This window comes from Phyllostomus discolor, chromosome 5, assembly GCF_004126475.2.
Source record: "Phyllostomus discolor isolate MPI-MPIP mPhyDis1 chromosome 5, mPhyDis1.pri.v3, whole genome shotgun sequence".
Taxonomy (NCBI): domain Eukaryota; kingdom Metazoa; phylum Chordata; class Mammalia; order Chiroptera; family Phyllostomidae; genus Phyllostomus; species Phyllostomus discolor.
The window spans coordinates 20,153,951-20,169,918 of NC_040907.2; the positions used below are offsets into that span (position 1 = coordinate 20,153,951).

The 15,968-nt window shown below is 60.5% G+C and overlaps 1 protein-coding gene across 3 annotated transcripts; it reads left to right on the forward strand.

The window, feature by feature from the left end:
* Positions 1 to 4,193: 4,193 nt before the first annotated feature.
* TINAGL1 (tubulointerstitial nephritis antigen like 1) lies at positions 4,194 to 14,281 on the forward strand. 3 transcript variants are annotated; one of them, XM_036025672.1, is made up of 12 exons: positions 4,194 to 4,321; positions 4,752 to 5,154; positions 6,045 to 6,108; positions 10,093 to 10,185; positions 10,396 to 10,510; positions 11,606 to 11,729; positions 11,815 to 11,965; positions 12,068 to 12,257; positions 12,366 to 12,411; positions 12,679 to 12,802; positions 13,596 to 13,641; positions 13,738 to 14,274. In XM_036025672.1, the coding sequence occupies exons 2-12, from the start codon at positions 4,848 to 4,850 to the stop codon at positions 13,876 to 13,878; spliced, it is 1,401 nt and encodes a 466-aa protein (XP_035881565.1). In that variant the 5' UTR covers positions 4,194 to 4,321; positions 4,752 to 4,847; the 3' UTR covers positions 13,879 to 14,274. The 3 variants fall into 3 exon arrangements, with proteins under 3 accessions (XP_035881565.1, XP_035881566.1, XP_028369785.1); XM_036025673.1 differs by having other exon boundaries at positions 4,239 to 4,321; positions 4,843 to 5,154; XM_028513984.2 differs by lacking the exon at positions 4,194 to 4,321 and having other exon boundaries at positions 4,846 to 5,154; positions 13,738 to 14,281.
* The last annotated feature ends 1,687 nt before the right edge of the window (positions 14,282 to 15,968 follow it).

Sequence of the window (15,968 nt, forward strand, 5' to 3'; positions counted from 1 at the left end):
GAAGACTTTCTTCTACTGGCCCCTGTCAGCGCTCTCGCCCGGCCTTCCTCCTTCCTCCTGGCTGCTCCTGCTCAGTCTACTCTAGCACCTTCTCCTCTCTGTCCAGCTCCCGGTTCGGGATCCTCTGCAGGCTCAGCCTGTGGGGCACGTGGTACTCAGTACTGCAGGGTCCGAGCAGACCCCAGCCTGCTCAGATTGCAGGGAGGGAACGAGTTCTGCCTCTCAGTCACAGGAGCAGAGAGGAGCAGAGAATTTCCACCCATCAGGCTAGATGCCCAAAGCCCTCCTTCACTGCTCCTCTCTCACCCACCACCTCTGATCCTTCAACAAGTACTGACTTTTTAAAGAAATTTTATTTATTTTTAGAGAGAGGGAAAGGGAAGGAGAAAGAGAGGGAGAGAAACATCGATATGTGGTTGCCTCTGGTGTGCCCCCTACTGGGGACCTGGCCCGCAACCCAGGCATGTGCCCTGACCGGGAACCAAACTGGTGACCTTATGGTTCGCAGACCGGTGCTCAATCCACTGAGCCACACCAGCCAGGGCAACAAGTACTGAGTCTTGAATAGGCCAAATTCTCTTGATTTCCGCAGCCACCAGCCTCGTTCAGGCCTCAGTGTCCCTCGTCTGGGTTGCACCAGTGCTTCCTACCTGGCCTCTCTGAATCCACTGTTGCCTGGTAGCCTACAGAGAGCCCGAGTGGGCTTTTGCGCCTGTGAAGTCCCTCAGCTGTCAGAAAACAACTCAAGCTCCCTACCACGGCCGGAGGTCCTGCCCGAGGTGCCCTGGCCCGCTGCCAGCTTCTTCTCGCCCCTCTGCCCCTTCATACTGCAGCCACACTGGGTTTTCTTCTGTTCCTCAAACAGACCGACTTGTGCCCGGCCCCAGGGCTACTGCTGAGCTGGCTTCCGGGACGACCCTGCCCAGGGCTCTAGCAGTGGCTGCCTCCTTCTCATCCTGCAGGTCTCTGCTCAGATGCCATCTCCTCTCTGAGGCCTTGGTGGCCACCTCCTTGCTCCAGGTCCCTGCGCTGAGTGCAAACCTTCACAGCACTGCACTTTGCGGGATGCCTTAACAGTATCTTTGTTTGTCTGTCTGTCTTCCCATTCAGCTGCAGATGTCACGACAGCAGGACCTGTGTCTGCTTGGCCCGACCCTGCTCACGGCACCTAGCACAGAACCCAGCTCATAGTAAATGCACAGCAGACGCTTGTCGGACAAATGAGAAAATCAGACAGTGAAGCAAGCCACTGCTCGCACAAAGCGCGCTTCCCTGTGGCCCCTAATCTTATCTCCCACAAGCTCCAGCACGATCTGCAGAGCAGCAGCTGCCTCTGGCGACCCTGCAGGGAGCGATTTCAATAAGGTGACCAACCCAACAGGCCCCAGGAACCTGACATGTCACGGTGTATTTAACCTCGTGGTTAAATACCCACAATGTTAGTCCTGGCCTGGATCTCACACTTAGTCCCAGGTATCACTGCTCCAAATTCTGGACACGTCCAGCTGACCACTGTGGGACACGAGGGGCTCCCAGCCTGAACTGGGATGCCATTTGGGAGCCAAACAGCTGAGTCTCCAGGCCTCAAGTAGTGGGCCCTGAGCCACAGACCTGGGTGGAGCCGGGCACAATGGGTCTTTTTCTCCCCGGGAGGCCCTGCTCAGCTTCCGGAGGAGAATGGCCCATTCTGAGCCCTGGAGCAGCTGTTGCGGGGAAGGGGGAGCACTGGATTCTGGGGAGAGGAGGAGGCCGGGCCCCAGCTCTGCTGTGTGACCTTAGGCATGTCACTGCCTCTTTTAGCATCACCCCCCTTTGTGGAAAGAAAAGAGCATGAAAAAGCCCCAAGGGAGCTCCCAGGTACAGATGGGAAAGCAGGTCCCCGAGAGGGGCAGGGCCGGCCAGAGTCCCCAGCGAGGCATGGCGGCGCCCAGGCTGGCCCGAGGCAGTGGGCTCGCAGGGTCAGTCCTGCTGTGTCTCCCACCTGTTGCTCCGCCTCAGGCCCGTGCACAAGGGTAAGACAAGAATGAGTCACCAGGAAGGAGGAGGCCATGGAAAAGGAAAGTGGGTTCCAGTCCCCCTCCCAGAGCCCTGCCCTTTTCCTCTCCTCTTTGGCCAAGCAACCCAGTGAGTCACGAGATTCCACTGGGTCCAGTGCCAAGCTCAGGGCTAGAAGGGACCCCCTCCCCCACGAGCCACGCTCGCGGCTCTGCTATCTTCCCCCTGCTCTGTGTTCCTGCCTCCTGGGCACGGACAGACAGGCAAGGACGGCCAGACAGCCAAAACCCCCAGACAGACAGACACCTAGGAAACGGCGCGCACAGGCAGGGACAATCACACAGCGGCACACACGGCCACGCCCCCCAATGAATTCGCACACAGACGCAGGTAGGTGGCACAACAAAGGACAGACGGACAGGCCCGTGGCCCTCACAGACGCAACGTCCAGGCAGACACCCAGGCACAGGGCAGACAAGCAGACACAGACAGACACACTCAAGCAGAAACACCCCACGAACACAGTACACAGATACACACACGCACACACAAACACGCACCCAACACAGACTCGGATGGGTGGCCTGCAGAGGGTGATTTGAGGTAAAGGACAGGCCAGGTGCCCCCATGCCAGCCCTCGGCCCAGCACCCAACAGAAACTGGTCCGTGAAAGTGGGGACTCCGGGTGGCAGCTCTCCTGAGGGCAGCCTCCGTCGCCCAACCAGAGGGCTGGACACTTGCCAACACTGGGAGGCCCACCGTGCAGTAAAACAAATGAGGTGAGATGTGGAAAGGGACTTCCCGACCAGGAGGGTGCGGAGGCTGGCGGCAATGGGCGACTGAAGGGGGCTGGAGGGGAGGAGTGAAGTGGCGGCAGGCAGGAAGCCTGCCTTCCAGCTGTGCGACCTGACACAGCTGACCTTCTGGCCTCAGTTTCCCGACTAGACTTTGTCCCAGGTCCCCGCAGGGAACAGACAGGCCGGCTCCTGGGTGCGTCAGAGCCAATGCTGGGCCCCCAGGCACTACTCCCCCGTCCTCCACCCCTTTCCCCCGCCAGGGCAGGGTCCCTCTGGTGACTCATGGCTCAGTCCCCTGGCAGGGGGGAACCCAGGCACAGATGCTGTTTGTCCTGGTCCCTCCCCTCCCCCAGGAGCTGGCCAGCTGAGGATGCCCCTGGGCTGGGCCAGGGGGGAGGGAAGGTCAGAGAGAGGGCAAAGGGAATCCCTAGGCATGATGCTGGCCCCCGCTCCCCACGCCCAGAGGTGGCTCTGAGGCCCAGGCGCGGGAGCAGGAGACCTGCGCAGGTGTCCAGGTGTCGTGTCTTTCATCCTCTCTGCTGTTGGAGTCCTCTGGCCCCAACCCAACCTGCTGGAGGAGAGGGGATTGCGAAATGAGGAGGTAAAAGGTGATGGCAAGCCCGGCGGGACAGAAGCCCCATTGTTTGGGGCCCAGGACAGCCTGGGCGAAGGAAGGGCTCATGCCCTGGGCGGGAAGGGGGGCTCTGCGGGGGAGGGGGGCACCAGCTGGCGGGAGTCCTGCCACCGGGCCCTCGGGGAGGACAGGTGCCAAGCAGGATGCCCTCGGGATTAACGTAACGGACAGCCGGGCAGACCCTGGCGGGATGCCTCCGCAGAGCCAAAGAAGGCTGTAGCGCAGGGAGGCAGCCCCTACAGCACGGCCCCCCACCCCACCCCGCCCTCCGGACGGTGAGCTGTTCGAGGAATCTGCAGGTCCGGGATTCCAATCATTCCTAGGAACCTGGCTTGGGGCGGCCCACGTCCAGGGGCCCAGGGGCCCAGGGGCGCGGGGAGAGGGGTGCGCGCTCGGCTGTTCTTACTGCCGAGGCTGCTGCGGAAGGGGACTTGGAGGTGTTTGCCGCCGGCGCCCTCCCCATGGTCTCCCCAACTTCTGTCCAAAACCTGGAGCTCCGCCGCCCCCTAGCTCCCCTTCTCCGCACCAGCCCCCTGAGCCCCTGAGCCCCACGGCGACGCCCACGGGGAAGTCCTTACCGGTGTCAGACCACATTCCGCTCTCCTTCGGTCAGAGTTCCGCCCCCTAAGGAAACGGAGACCCAGTGAGAAAAGCACTCGCTCACCTCGCCCCTCACGAGTCCCGGCTTCCGAGCTACGGGGCTACCCCAGGTGCGGGAGCCGGGCTCCGCCCTCTGCCGACGGGCGGGGCGGCTCCGCGGGTGGGGCGGTACAAAACAGCGATCCCGCCCCGCGCTCCTCACTTGACTTTGAGTGTCCAGCGGTCACAGGAGTCAGTCACAGGAGTCCGGAGGCGGCGCGTGGGGCAGCCAGGGCCAGCCCACACCCCTCATCAGGTAGGGCGCTCCCCTGCTCGGAAGGGAGAGGGTGCAGTAGACAGAGGAAGAGAGAGGAGGAGGGGGCAGGCAGAGGGACAGGGCCGACGGCAGAGAGGGAGTGCGGAGTGGTCAGAGGGACGCGGCGGAGAACAGAAGAGAGGGGGACCCACATCAGGGATGGAGGCTGAAGCGGAGGGACCTGGGACAGGAGAGACCTCTGGTCGCACCTATGGGTGTTGGGTGGGGGAGCACCGGGAATACCACGGTTCCCACCTCCTGTCCTTGAAGTTCCCCAGGCAAGTCAGGGAGGGGCTCCCGTTCTTGCCCCGTCCCCTCCCCTCTGGAAGCCAAGGCACACGACCTGTGGCTCCACTGCCCATGTGCCGCCTGGGGACACAAGAGTCAGGGTGTCTGATCTGGCTACACCTTCTTGGACCTGCTGTCGCAGGAAGCTGGGATATCCGTCCCCGGGGTGCCCGGGAGTCTCTGCTGACCACCGCCTTGGACCCCTGACCTCTGCCCTCCCTGGGGCCCAGGAGGCACCATGTGGAGGTGTCCGCAGGGGCTGCTGCTGTTGCTGCTGCTGGCTGAGTCAGCACTGGGAGTCCCTCGGGGCCGTGGGCGCCGGGAGCTCGCGCCCGCTCTGCACCTGCGGGGCATCCGGGATGCAGGAGGCCGGTACTGCCAGGAGCAGGACCTGTGCTGCCGAGGCCGCGCCGACCATTGCGCGCTGCCCTACCTGGGCTCCACCTGCTACTGTGACCTCTTCTGCAACCGAACCATCTCCGACTGCTGCCCGGACTTCTGGGACTTCTGCCTCGGCGTGCCACCCCCTATCCCCCCCATCCAAGGTGGGTACCAGACGTCGAGGGGTAGGTTGCTTTTTTGGCCCCAAAGTCAGCAAGGTTCAGGAGCAAGGCCAATGGCACTGACCTTTCCAGGGGACACTTTGTAGAATGTGGAAAAGAGACCCCACTGTCTGTGCCCCTAGGAAGTCCCCACTCTTGTCTAGCTCGAATCTCTGCAGCAAAACTGAAAGAGAAGATCCTTGATCAGCAGGGTTTTAAGCTGGCCCGGGAGAAACCTGCCCTTTCTCCCAGTCCTGTTTCCATATTCCGGAGATGGAAGGTGATGGCCCCGCCCGCTGACTCAGCCTCGGGCTGATAAAGTGCACAGGGGTTGGTCAGGGTCACCGAGCCATTCCTCTGCCTTTGCCCAGGGCTCTCAGCCCCTGCAGTGGCTGGTCACACCTGGGAGGTGGGTCAGATCTGTCCCTGCCTTCAGCCCTTGCCACCTTCCTTTGCCATGCGCTTGTCCAGTAGGAGAATACTTGAATTTCTTACCCCAGTGTCCTGGGACTGTGGGTGATTGGTTGCACACCTGGGTTATCATCCCCGAGTGCTGTATTAGTTTAGTGAAGCCTCTTGCCTTCTCCGGGGCCTCAGATTCTCCATGCACCCCCACCCCTCTTCCCATCTCCAAGCTCCAACTCATTCAGATGCAAAGGACCCAGGCAGTGCTGTGCCTGGCAGCAAGTGAAGCAAGAAGGATCTAAGGAGGAGTCACTGATGAACTTCCTAAGTAGCAGGTGGCGTGTGGCCCTGCAGGAGGTGTCTTAAGTTATGGTTTGACTTTAGTGTCAGAGAGGGCTGGGATGTGTGCGTGCGTGTTTCCAGACAGCTGACCTTTGAGGACTTGGTCACCTCAGCCACATCTCTCCTCTTCCCTCCCCTCCCACCAGGATGTGTGCACGAAGGTAGAGTCTATCCAGTCCTGGGAACCTACTGGGACAACTGCAACCGGTGGTGAGTTGGAGCTTGGAGAAGGCATGCCCTGTGGGCTCCAGGGCTGACGGACCAGGTTCCAACCCTGTTCCTGTCACTCACATGCTGGGAACAAGTCCTTTCCCTTCTCTGAACCTCAGTTTTCTCATGTGACACATGGGAGTTTTTACACTATGTCAACTTATGTAAACAGCATTCTAACAACATTCCCCAAGGGTGACCAACCACGGACACCGGACTCCAGGTGCGGCCCCTGAGCTGGGAGTCATTCCTGGAACCTCCTGGTGTGGGCTGGGCTACCACTGCCCCTCCGACCTTTCTCCCTGTCACCAGAGGCTGAGAAGGGGGCGCCAGGAAGGAAACCTCTGACTGTAGCATCCGCTGCCCTGGACCGGATGAGGGTCAGGGATGGCTGAGCGGGAGGCCAGCCAGCCTGTACTGGGGCCTCCCCTGGAATGCGGCCCCTCTCCCTCCTTCACCCCCACCATTCTGGACGAGAGGATGAAGGGGTCAGACGTGCCCCCTACTTTAATCGGATGCCTGAGATGGGAAGGGGAAGAGGGTTGGGTAGGGAGCCTTGAATGACTTAATGGAAATAACGGGGACCCTGTGACTTAGAGGAGGAGGCACTGCACCCACTCCACCCCTGCCCTCTTTGCCTGGGAGGCCCCAGGGAGAAGGAGAGTTTTTGGAATGCATTACACATAAGTGTTTCCATTGCCTCACTGGTGTGAGGGGTGCTTGGTGTGTGTGTGTGTGTGTGTGTGTGTGTGTGTTGTATGTGTGTGTTCAGCGCTTGCATGCTCCTGCTGGTCCTGATAGGATGCCTCTGGGCGCCAAGGGGTTAACAGTCTCTTCACACCTGTCCCTGGGGCCTGGCCACCCCAGTCCCCCTCCGGAATACTGGGACCTGCTGTCACCAGTCCAGTCTAGACCTGGTTGAGCAGCCCTGGGGGCAAAGAGGAGGTGGCCGGAGGACTGACCAGCTTACTACCTGCCCCCCAGGCCAGCTCTGGACAGCTGTGTTCCGTGTGCTTGGCGCCTGAGGGTACGAGGCAGTGCCTGCGGGCCTCTGGGCTGTGTGAGCCCTCGAGGGATGAAGGATGCTTCCCGAGACTCTGCGGGAAAAGAGAACAGGGGGAGCCTCCCTCCCCTGCAGTCTCCTCTGGCCCTCCCTGAAAGTGCCCGCCCACTCCTGGGACTGGGGAGTCCAGCCATACTGGGTCTTGTTTCCTCTTGAGCCTCCTTAAAAGGCAACATCGGAGGCGGGAGCCTGGGGCAGGCTTCGAAGGAGGCAATTTAGCATCCTGTAATAGAGTTATGAGCTTGTAAAAGCGTCGGAGAATTCATAGAATTCAAGTGTTCAGTGGACACCTATTTTTTTTCAAGATTTTATTTGTTTTTAGAGAGAGGGGAAGGGAAGGGGAAAGGAATGAGAAACATCACTGTGTGATTGCCTTTCATGTGCCCCCTACTGGGGACCTGGCCCGCAACACAGGCATGTGCCCTGACTGGGAAAAGAACCGGCGACCCTTCAGTTCACAGGCTGGCACTCAATCCACTGAGCCACACCAGCCAGGGCAATTTTTTAAAAAGACTTGTTTATTTTTAGAGATAGGGGACAGGAGGGAAAAAGAGAAGAGAAACATTGATCGATTGATTGCCTCTCATGTGCAACATGGGACTGAACCAACAACCCAAGAATTGAACCAGCAATGTTTTGCTTCGTGAAATGACACCCAACCAATGTGCCATACTGGTCAGGGCACACGTACCTTGTAAAGACCTACTATGTGCAGCCAGAATGCGAAACAGGTCCTTGTCCTTTGCACTGGAGTTCCCAGCCTAGTGGTGAAGAACCAGACACACGAACAAACATTATCACTTTAACCTCTGACAGGTGTGATGGGAAAGCAGCAAATAAGGAGGGAATCCTAGTTTAGGATGGGGTGGGGGCGAGGGAAGGCCACTCAGGAAAGGACGTTTTTGCTGGCACAGGGAGATGAGAGGCATAGGAGGGAATGTGGGAGGGAGAGCCTGTGGGAAGGCCCAGAGGCGGTCCCCAGCTCCCTGCAGCCCGAGCTGTGACATGGGGAGGGGCCGCAGGAGGCGCAGGGTGCAGGCCACTGCCCATGGGTCTCTCAAGCCACGGCGAGGATTCTGTGCCTTGTTCCAAGTGTCGTGGGAAGCCACTCAGAGAGTTCACAGTCTGGTGTTTGTTCTTCAGAGATCTCTCTGGCTTCAGAAAGCGGTGTCGGGGGAGGGGTGAGGATCATAGAAAGGCAGGGAGCCTGGTTAGGAAGCCATCATAATGGCCCAGGCAGGAGGTGAGGAAGGACGGCAGTACTGGGTGACAGCGGAGGGGTGACAAGCAGACGGACTCAGAGCCTTTCCTGCTGTGACTTCCTGGACCTGCTGATTGAGGAGGCGTGGGGGTGGGGGTGGGGCCGGCCCCACAGACCGCACAGAGTTCTGGCTTAAACACCTGTGGGTAGGGGCTGTATCTGAGTTGAGAGTGTTAGGTGAGGAGCAGGCTTGGGGAAAGCCCGCTTGGCCATTGGAAGCCTGGGATGACTTTCACCCGCCTGGAGGGGCGGTCAGAGGGCCAGCTGGGTCTGAGCCTGAAACTCCAAGGGGGCGGGGCGGGGGCGGGGTTCCTGTCAGGAGAACAATAATGGCGGATAACAATTCTGGAGCCCAGCCTTGCACTAAGTGCTTTGCAAGCCTGCCACTGCATTCCTGAAAGGCGGTGCTATTATTGTCCTCATTTTACAGCCAGTAGTTTAAATAACTTACCTGAGGCCACGTGCCTGGTCAGCTAGGACTGGGACCCAGACTTGAATTCAGAATCCATGCGCAGTCGCTTTGCTGTGCGGCCTCATCCATTCATTCAACAAACAGTTATTGGGTGTCTACTCTGTGCTAGGCTTTGTAGGCACTGAAATATCAAATAATACCTGCCCTCAAGGACATTAGAGCCCATGAGGAAACAGGTATAAACAATATAAATATCTAAATATGCAGTATGTCTGGCAGTGGGGGCGTGCTAGGGGAAAACGAAACAGGGAAGTGGGATAGGAAGAGTAGAGGATGTTGAATTGTAAGATAGGGTGGCCAGGGCAGGCCTCCCTGCGGTGCCATTCGAATGAAAACTTGGAAGAAATGAGGGAGCCATGGGGAGAGCAGCTCAAAGGCCCTGGGGCAGGCGCACAGCTGGGATGGACCGCTGGAGGGCCAGCCGGCTGGGGCCTCGGGAGCCCGCACTGAGGGGAAGCGGTCAGAGAGGGGCCGGGAGGACAGATCGTGCAGGGCCTTGCTGGCATCGTAGGGGCTTTGGCTCTTATTCTGTGATGTGCAGCCAGGAGAGGGTTCTGGGCAGAGGAATGACATGATATAATTTGGTTGAACAAGGATCCCTGGCAGCTCTGTTAAAAATACACCGGAGGGACGGGCAGGGCAGCGGCGGGCAGAGGAGTGAGGAGACTATAGCAGAATCCAGGTGAAGGTGCTTGGACCACAGGGTCTGCAGGAAAGAACGAGACGTGGTTTGGATTGTGGGTGGGTTTTTAAGGTACAGCCATCAGGACTTGCCAATGAACTGGATCAGCAAATGAGAGAGAGTCAGGCTTTTGGCCTGAGCTCCGGGAAAGATGGAGTGGCCGTTTTCTGGGGACTGTGGGCAGAGCAGGCATGCGGGGGATGGGGGGGGACCAGGAACTCTACTAGAGATGTACTAAATTTGACCTGTTATTAGACACACCCATGGTGACGCTGAGTATCAGTGACGTTCTTGAAGCTGCAGTTTAGGGAGAGATCCGGCCAGATACAAACTTGAGAATTGTGAACTTGAAGCTGACATTTAAAACCACCAGGCTGGTGGGATCATCTAAGGGTTTTGCCATGGACACTGGTACAGAACCTCAGGCCCCTGTTGACCTCCGAGGCCTCTTCCCTTCAGAGGCTGCCCAGCACCCCCTCACGTCTTCCTTCCCTGCTGTCCCCCAGCACCTGCGAGGAGAAAGGGCGGTGGGAGTGTGATCAGCAGCCATGCCTGGTGGACCGAGACATGATCGACGCCATCAACCAGGGCAACTACGGGTGAGAGGTCTTGGAATGCGCTGGCGGGCCCACAGGCACACGCACACTCCGCCCCAGACGCATGCGCGCCCAGGCACACCCACACTCCGGCCTCGTTTGTGTGCGCACTCTGCCCATACACATCCCCCCCCCCCCCCGCACCGGGCACAGGCGCATAACTCCGGAACCCCCAGCCTTAGCAAGCCTGTCACTTCCACCCCTCTCCTGCAGGTGGCGGGCTGGGAACCACAGCGCTTTCTGGGGCATGACCCTGGATGAGGGCATCCGCTACCGCCTGGGTACCATCCGTCCGTCTTCCTCCGTCGCCAACATGAATGAGATTCACGTATGTCCATTCTTGCCCACATCCCTACCATCTCATGGCCTAGGACCCCGGGGATCCTGGCGCCCTGTGCCCTGTATGTCTGAGGGCCTGGCCTGGTCCCTCTCCAACACGCTGTGTGATGCTGCACAAGTCGCTCTCCCTCTCTGGGCCTTCAGCTCTTGCCCATAACAAGAGGTGCCACACTAGAAAATGCACCGCTGCTCAGTTTCTGAGTGCTGTGGCTCCAGCCCTGGCCCTTTCTTGGCCTCCCCAGACTGGAAAAAATGCTGTTGGTCCCAGCTGGGTCAGGGCCCAGGGGGCCAGGAGGTCACCTTGGTATTTTGGGAAGGGAAAAACAGACACTCCCCTGGCTCTGGCCAGAGAGCAGCAATTCTCGGAAACAGCTCAGAGGAACCCCAAGGGAAGAGGGGGCTTCTCCCTTCCCACTAGTGGGACCCTTTCTGGGGAGAAATGGGAACGAGACCCAGAACAGTCAAAGGCTGAGGAAGGGTTACTTTAGCAGGACAAGGCTGGGGCTCCTGCTGGAGGCTCCATCGCTCAGTGGTGGGCAGGGAGGAGGCAGGGGCTGGCCGGACAGGCCCTCCCGGAAGAGGGACTTCAGCTCAAGGCTGCCCGAGTCCTTACTCCCTGGGGCCTCTGCTATTTGCCTCCTGCTGTTTGCCTTGGCAGCCTGCCGGGTCACGGGACCTCACTGCTTCTTCCCTCCCTGGCCCTTTGCGGCCTGAGGCCCAAGGTCCTGGTGGGAAAGAGGATGCTACAGATTGGAAGGTGCAGAAGAACACGGCAGGGGCTGAGGATGAGAAGCAGGGCGACTCTGGCCTGGCCACTTCCCTGTTCCTGGCCTCAGCCATCTCCCCTGCAAAACAGAACTGGTCTCCCCTCACCTGACACTGGGGAGGCCCCAGCGGTGCAGGGGTCTTCCACTTGAGCCCATGCAGAGGGTGCTGGAACCCTTCCACGGCGGGAGGGCCCGAGGTCAAACTGCAGAAGGCCCTGGACTTTTTCTTGGTGCCTTCAGTTCTTACCTGTAACAAGAGGCCCTGGCGGGGAGGCCGGGCAGGAGCAGGAGGCGGACTGAGTGATTTTGCCTTGCAGACAGTGCTGGTTCCAGGGGAGGTGCTGCCCTCAGCCTTTGAGGCCTCTGAGAAGTGGCCCAATCTAATTCATGAGCCTCTTGACCAGGGCAACTGTGCGGGCTCCTGGGCCTTCTCCACAGCGGGTACGTCCAAGGACAGGGGCCGGCTCAGTGGGGAGCGAGGGCCAAGGCCAGAGCTCTGACAGCACCTTCTGCTTCCTCCCGCCAGCCGTAGCGTCCGATCGAGTCTCAATCCATTCTCTGGGGCACATGACGCCTGTCCTGTCACCCCAGAACCTGCTGTCTTGTGACAAGCGCAACCAGCAGGGCTGCCAAGGTGGGCATCTCGACGGTGCCTGGTGGTTCCTGCGACGTCGAGGGTGAGCAGCAGCTGGGGTGCAGGCAGGAGAGGGGGCGTGGGGCTGGGGCCTTAGGAAAAGCCAAGCTCACTCGGCCCTTGCTCCCTCCTGCTGCCCCTCCAGGGTGGTGTCTGACCACTGCTACCCGTTCTTGGGCCGGGACCGAACTGAGACCGCCCCTGCGCCCCGCTGCATGATGCACAGCCGGGCCATGGGGCGGGGCAAGCGCCAGGCCACTGCCCGCTGCCCCAATCACCATGCCCATGCCAATGACATCTATCAGGTCACTCCTGCCTACCGCCTTGGCTCCAATGTAAGTCTGCACGTGGGTGAGGGGGCACAGGAAGAGAGCTGGAGGCCCGGCCAAAGGCTGGAGCCTCACCCCTAATGGACACTCCCTTCCCCACCTCCCACCCTCCAGGAGAAGGAGATCATGAAGGAGCTGATGGAGAACGGCCCTGTCCAAGGTAAGCACCCCTCCGCCCGCTCCCGGATTCCAGAAGCTTGTACCTGCTTAAGGCTGGGCGCAGCAGCACACGTGGTCTGCACGGCTTGGGCAGCAGGTCCACGCAGGCTGGGAGTGGAGGGACCACGGCCCCTCCCCTCTGGCAGCACCCAGTGGGGAACCTAGATCCTTGGTAGGAGAGGCCCTGGAGCCGGGCCATGAATCTCCACTAGGGCCTCGGCGCCACTGCTCACGGGCTGAGCCGGTGCTCTCTGACCTCCGTCCACAGCCCTCATGGAGGTGCACGAGGACTTCTTCCTGTACCAGGGCGGCATCTACAGCCACACGCCAGTGAGCCTGGGGAGGCCAGAGCAGTACCGCCGGCATGGGACCCATTCCGTCAAGATCACAGGGTGAGGGACTCTGGGGGGCGGAGGGGCGGGGGCAGCGGTTTACACTGGGGCCTCTGAGCCTGCCTTGAATCCAGACCATCTCCCTGTAAAGCGCCATTTCGAAGAGGAGGAAACTGAGACTCAAAAAGAGGAGGGACTTACCCTAGTCACACCAAGAGTTGGGTGCCCTTTAAGGCTTTTGAGGGACTGTTCCTCCCTTACACGCAGAGACAAAATCACTCCCAGGGCACACAGACGAGGGTCCAGGAGGTGCCGACCTCTCCCCATCTGAGCACCTGTTCTCAACTCTGCCTGGCTCAGCACCTCACTCCCGGCCTCCGGTTTCCCCACCTGAGATAATAACAGCAGGGGTCGGAGTCACCGATTTCAGCCGTCCTGACAGTGAAATGCTCTTTGCAGTGGGAGCTTGGGGCCTCTAAGTTACACACATTCTCCGAGGCTCTTCCTTCTGGTCTCCTTGGCTGCCCAAGTGAGGAGGAAGGGCAGGCGGAAGTGTGAGGTTCCAGAGAAATGGTCCAGGATGGGGGTCCCTGGAGGCCAGAGGTCCACATACCCCCTTTCTGCTCACCCCTCAATGATCCCTTCCGGTGCCTTTCCCCACACTGGGCGTGGGCACAGACTGAGAGATGTGGAGGCCGAGGCAGGTGCACATAGGGACAGAGACCTGCCCAGGTCCTAAGGGTGCACCCCAGTGACGGAAGGCAACAGGGCCCAGACAGGGCAGACCTGGGGGTGGAGCCCCTACAAGCAGGTGGAATCAGCGCCCTTGGCCCTGCCCGGTTCTGGCCCGCAGGTGGGGAGAGGAGTCACTTCCTGACGGGAGGACGCTCAAATACTGGGTGAGTCTCTGCGCTGCGGGCCCTGCAGCAGCTGTCCCCTGCCCCACCCCCTTCCCTGCTTCTCCATGCCCCTGCTCATGCCCCTCCTGTTCCCAGACCGCGGCCAACTCCTGGGGCCCAGCCTGGGGCGAGAGGGGCCACTTCCGCATCGTACGTGGAGCCAACGAGTGTGACATCGAGAGCTTCGTGCTGGGTGTCTGGGGCCGCGTGGGCATGGAGGACATGGGTCACCACTGAGGCTGTGGGCACCATGCTGGGCCAGCCAGCAGAAGAGCCTGCTGAGGTGGTTGGTGCCTCCTGCTCCATCTGCCTGTCCAATCGTGTGCTCCGGACACAGGCAGGCGCCAGGGGCCTAATCCTCGGGAGGGTTCCGCTGACACAGCGCCCAGCCTGGGAGCCTTGGGCAGGCGAGGCTGGTGGAGCCCCCAGACCTCCCAGCGGGTACGGGACAGAGCCTGGCCTGGGAGAAACCAGCCTGCGGACCCCAGGCCCCCCGCACCCCCGTGCAAGACCACTGAAGCCGGGACACCCCCAAGTCTCCAGCCCCACTACCCACCCTACCCCTATATTCTTATTCTCCAAAGATATTTATTTTTCTTTTCACTGTTTTAAAATAAAAACAAAGTATTGATAACTTTAACAACTTGGAACCTTCTGGGAGTGGAAAGCCAGGCCAGAGTTGGGGCGGCTTACGTTTAGAAAGCAGAAAAGACTCCCCAGGGCTTGCTGGGTGGCTGGGGCGGGTGGACTAGACACCTCAGTCTCCATTCACTCCTCGTTGTCAGTGGTCCTGGGCACTGACCCACTCGAGGTGGAACAGGGATGGCATGACCTTTGGCCCCCAGAGAGGCATGAACTCGTGGGAACCACCTTTCAGACGCTGAGTCAGCACCGCCTGAGAAGGGAGGGCAACCCACCAATCAGCAGAACTGGCGCCAGTGCCCAGCAGGCAGGGGGGGCTCAGCCTCACAGAAGCCGAGCCTCTGTCTCTGCAGATCAGCCTCTCCCAGCCACCCAGGCGAGGGGGTCCTTCTCCTTCCCCTGCCCCTGGGCTCTCCCAATGCCAGCAAAAATCTGCCTCGGCCTCAGCCTGGCTTTCAAGGCTGCCAGGACCCGCCTGGCCAGCATCCTCAGCAGCTCCTTTACCCTGTGTCCAGGCAACTCCCAAGTCCTCACTGCTCCCAAGGTGTCCAGTACACATGCGGACCCGTGGGCATTTGCACATGCCATCCCCCCTCCCCCATCCAGACACCTTCCGTTCTACCCTCCCCTTTGCCCTGTGCCACTCGCATGTCAAAGGCACCTCCAGGGTTCCTTCATGCAGACGGTACCTGTGGAAGGCGCCCAATGTCCCCCCAGACCACTGCAACCCCGCCTAGAGCGGCTCAGACGCCCCCTCCCTGAACGCACCTGCACCCAGCCCTTTCACCCAGGATTTTACTCATCTGGGTGTTCTACCTCCTCCCCTATGATGAAGGTCCCCTGAGGGCAGGCATTGGGTCTGGTTCTTTAGTGGGTCCTGGTCCCCGCATGGGCACCCTGGCACAAGGTGGCATTACAGTTTGTGAAATGGTCGAGTGGATGTGACCCATTCTTTCCCTTCCACGTGCCTCCGGGAGCTGGAGGCCAGCGCATCTCTCCAAGCACACTGGTCAGTAGGGAGCCCTGCCTTCCCCACAGCCCCGCGAGGCTGTGCCTGGGGAGGAGGCTCCCCAAGGCAGGAATCTTCCTCAAGCAAACCCGAGTCACTGAGCGGGGCGGGTCGCTGAGGGGAGGCAGGCGGGGGTCCCCCTCTCTGGCGGGCAGCCTCTCAGGACCGGCGGAGTCCCGTGGCCTTGCGGGAATCACCTGAAAGGAATGCGGGGCCGATAAGGGGCCTCCTTTGTCTCATTTCCTGTTTGCCAGTACGTCTTGAACCGGGCTCCCCTGGCGCTCCCGCCCATCCCTAAGGGGCCAAGGCCATCCCGGGGCCCTGGGGACGCCCGCTGGCGGGACCCCCCCACAGGGAACGCAGGGACTGCAGCTCACCCTTCGCTCCGGCTGCAGCCGCCTGGACGCACCCAGCTGCTCCCACCCTGCTGGGAAAATCCCGTCCCCGGGGCGGGCAGAGGTTGGAATTTTCTACAAGGACCTTCGGCGGAAACTCCAGGCGGTTGGGAAGGGGAGGGGCGCAGCCCGGGTTTGAAGCTCCAGCTCCGCCGGGCCTGCGGACCTCGGGGGAGGCGGCCCAGCCCTTCCTGAGTCCTGTTCCGGGACCACGGAGCCCGGGCGCGCCCGGCCCTGCAGCGGAGGGGGTTCGGGTGGGACTGCGGACGGTTCAGCTGTGC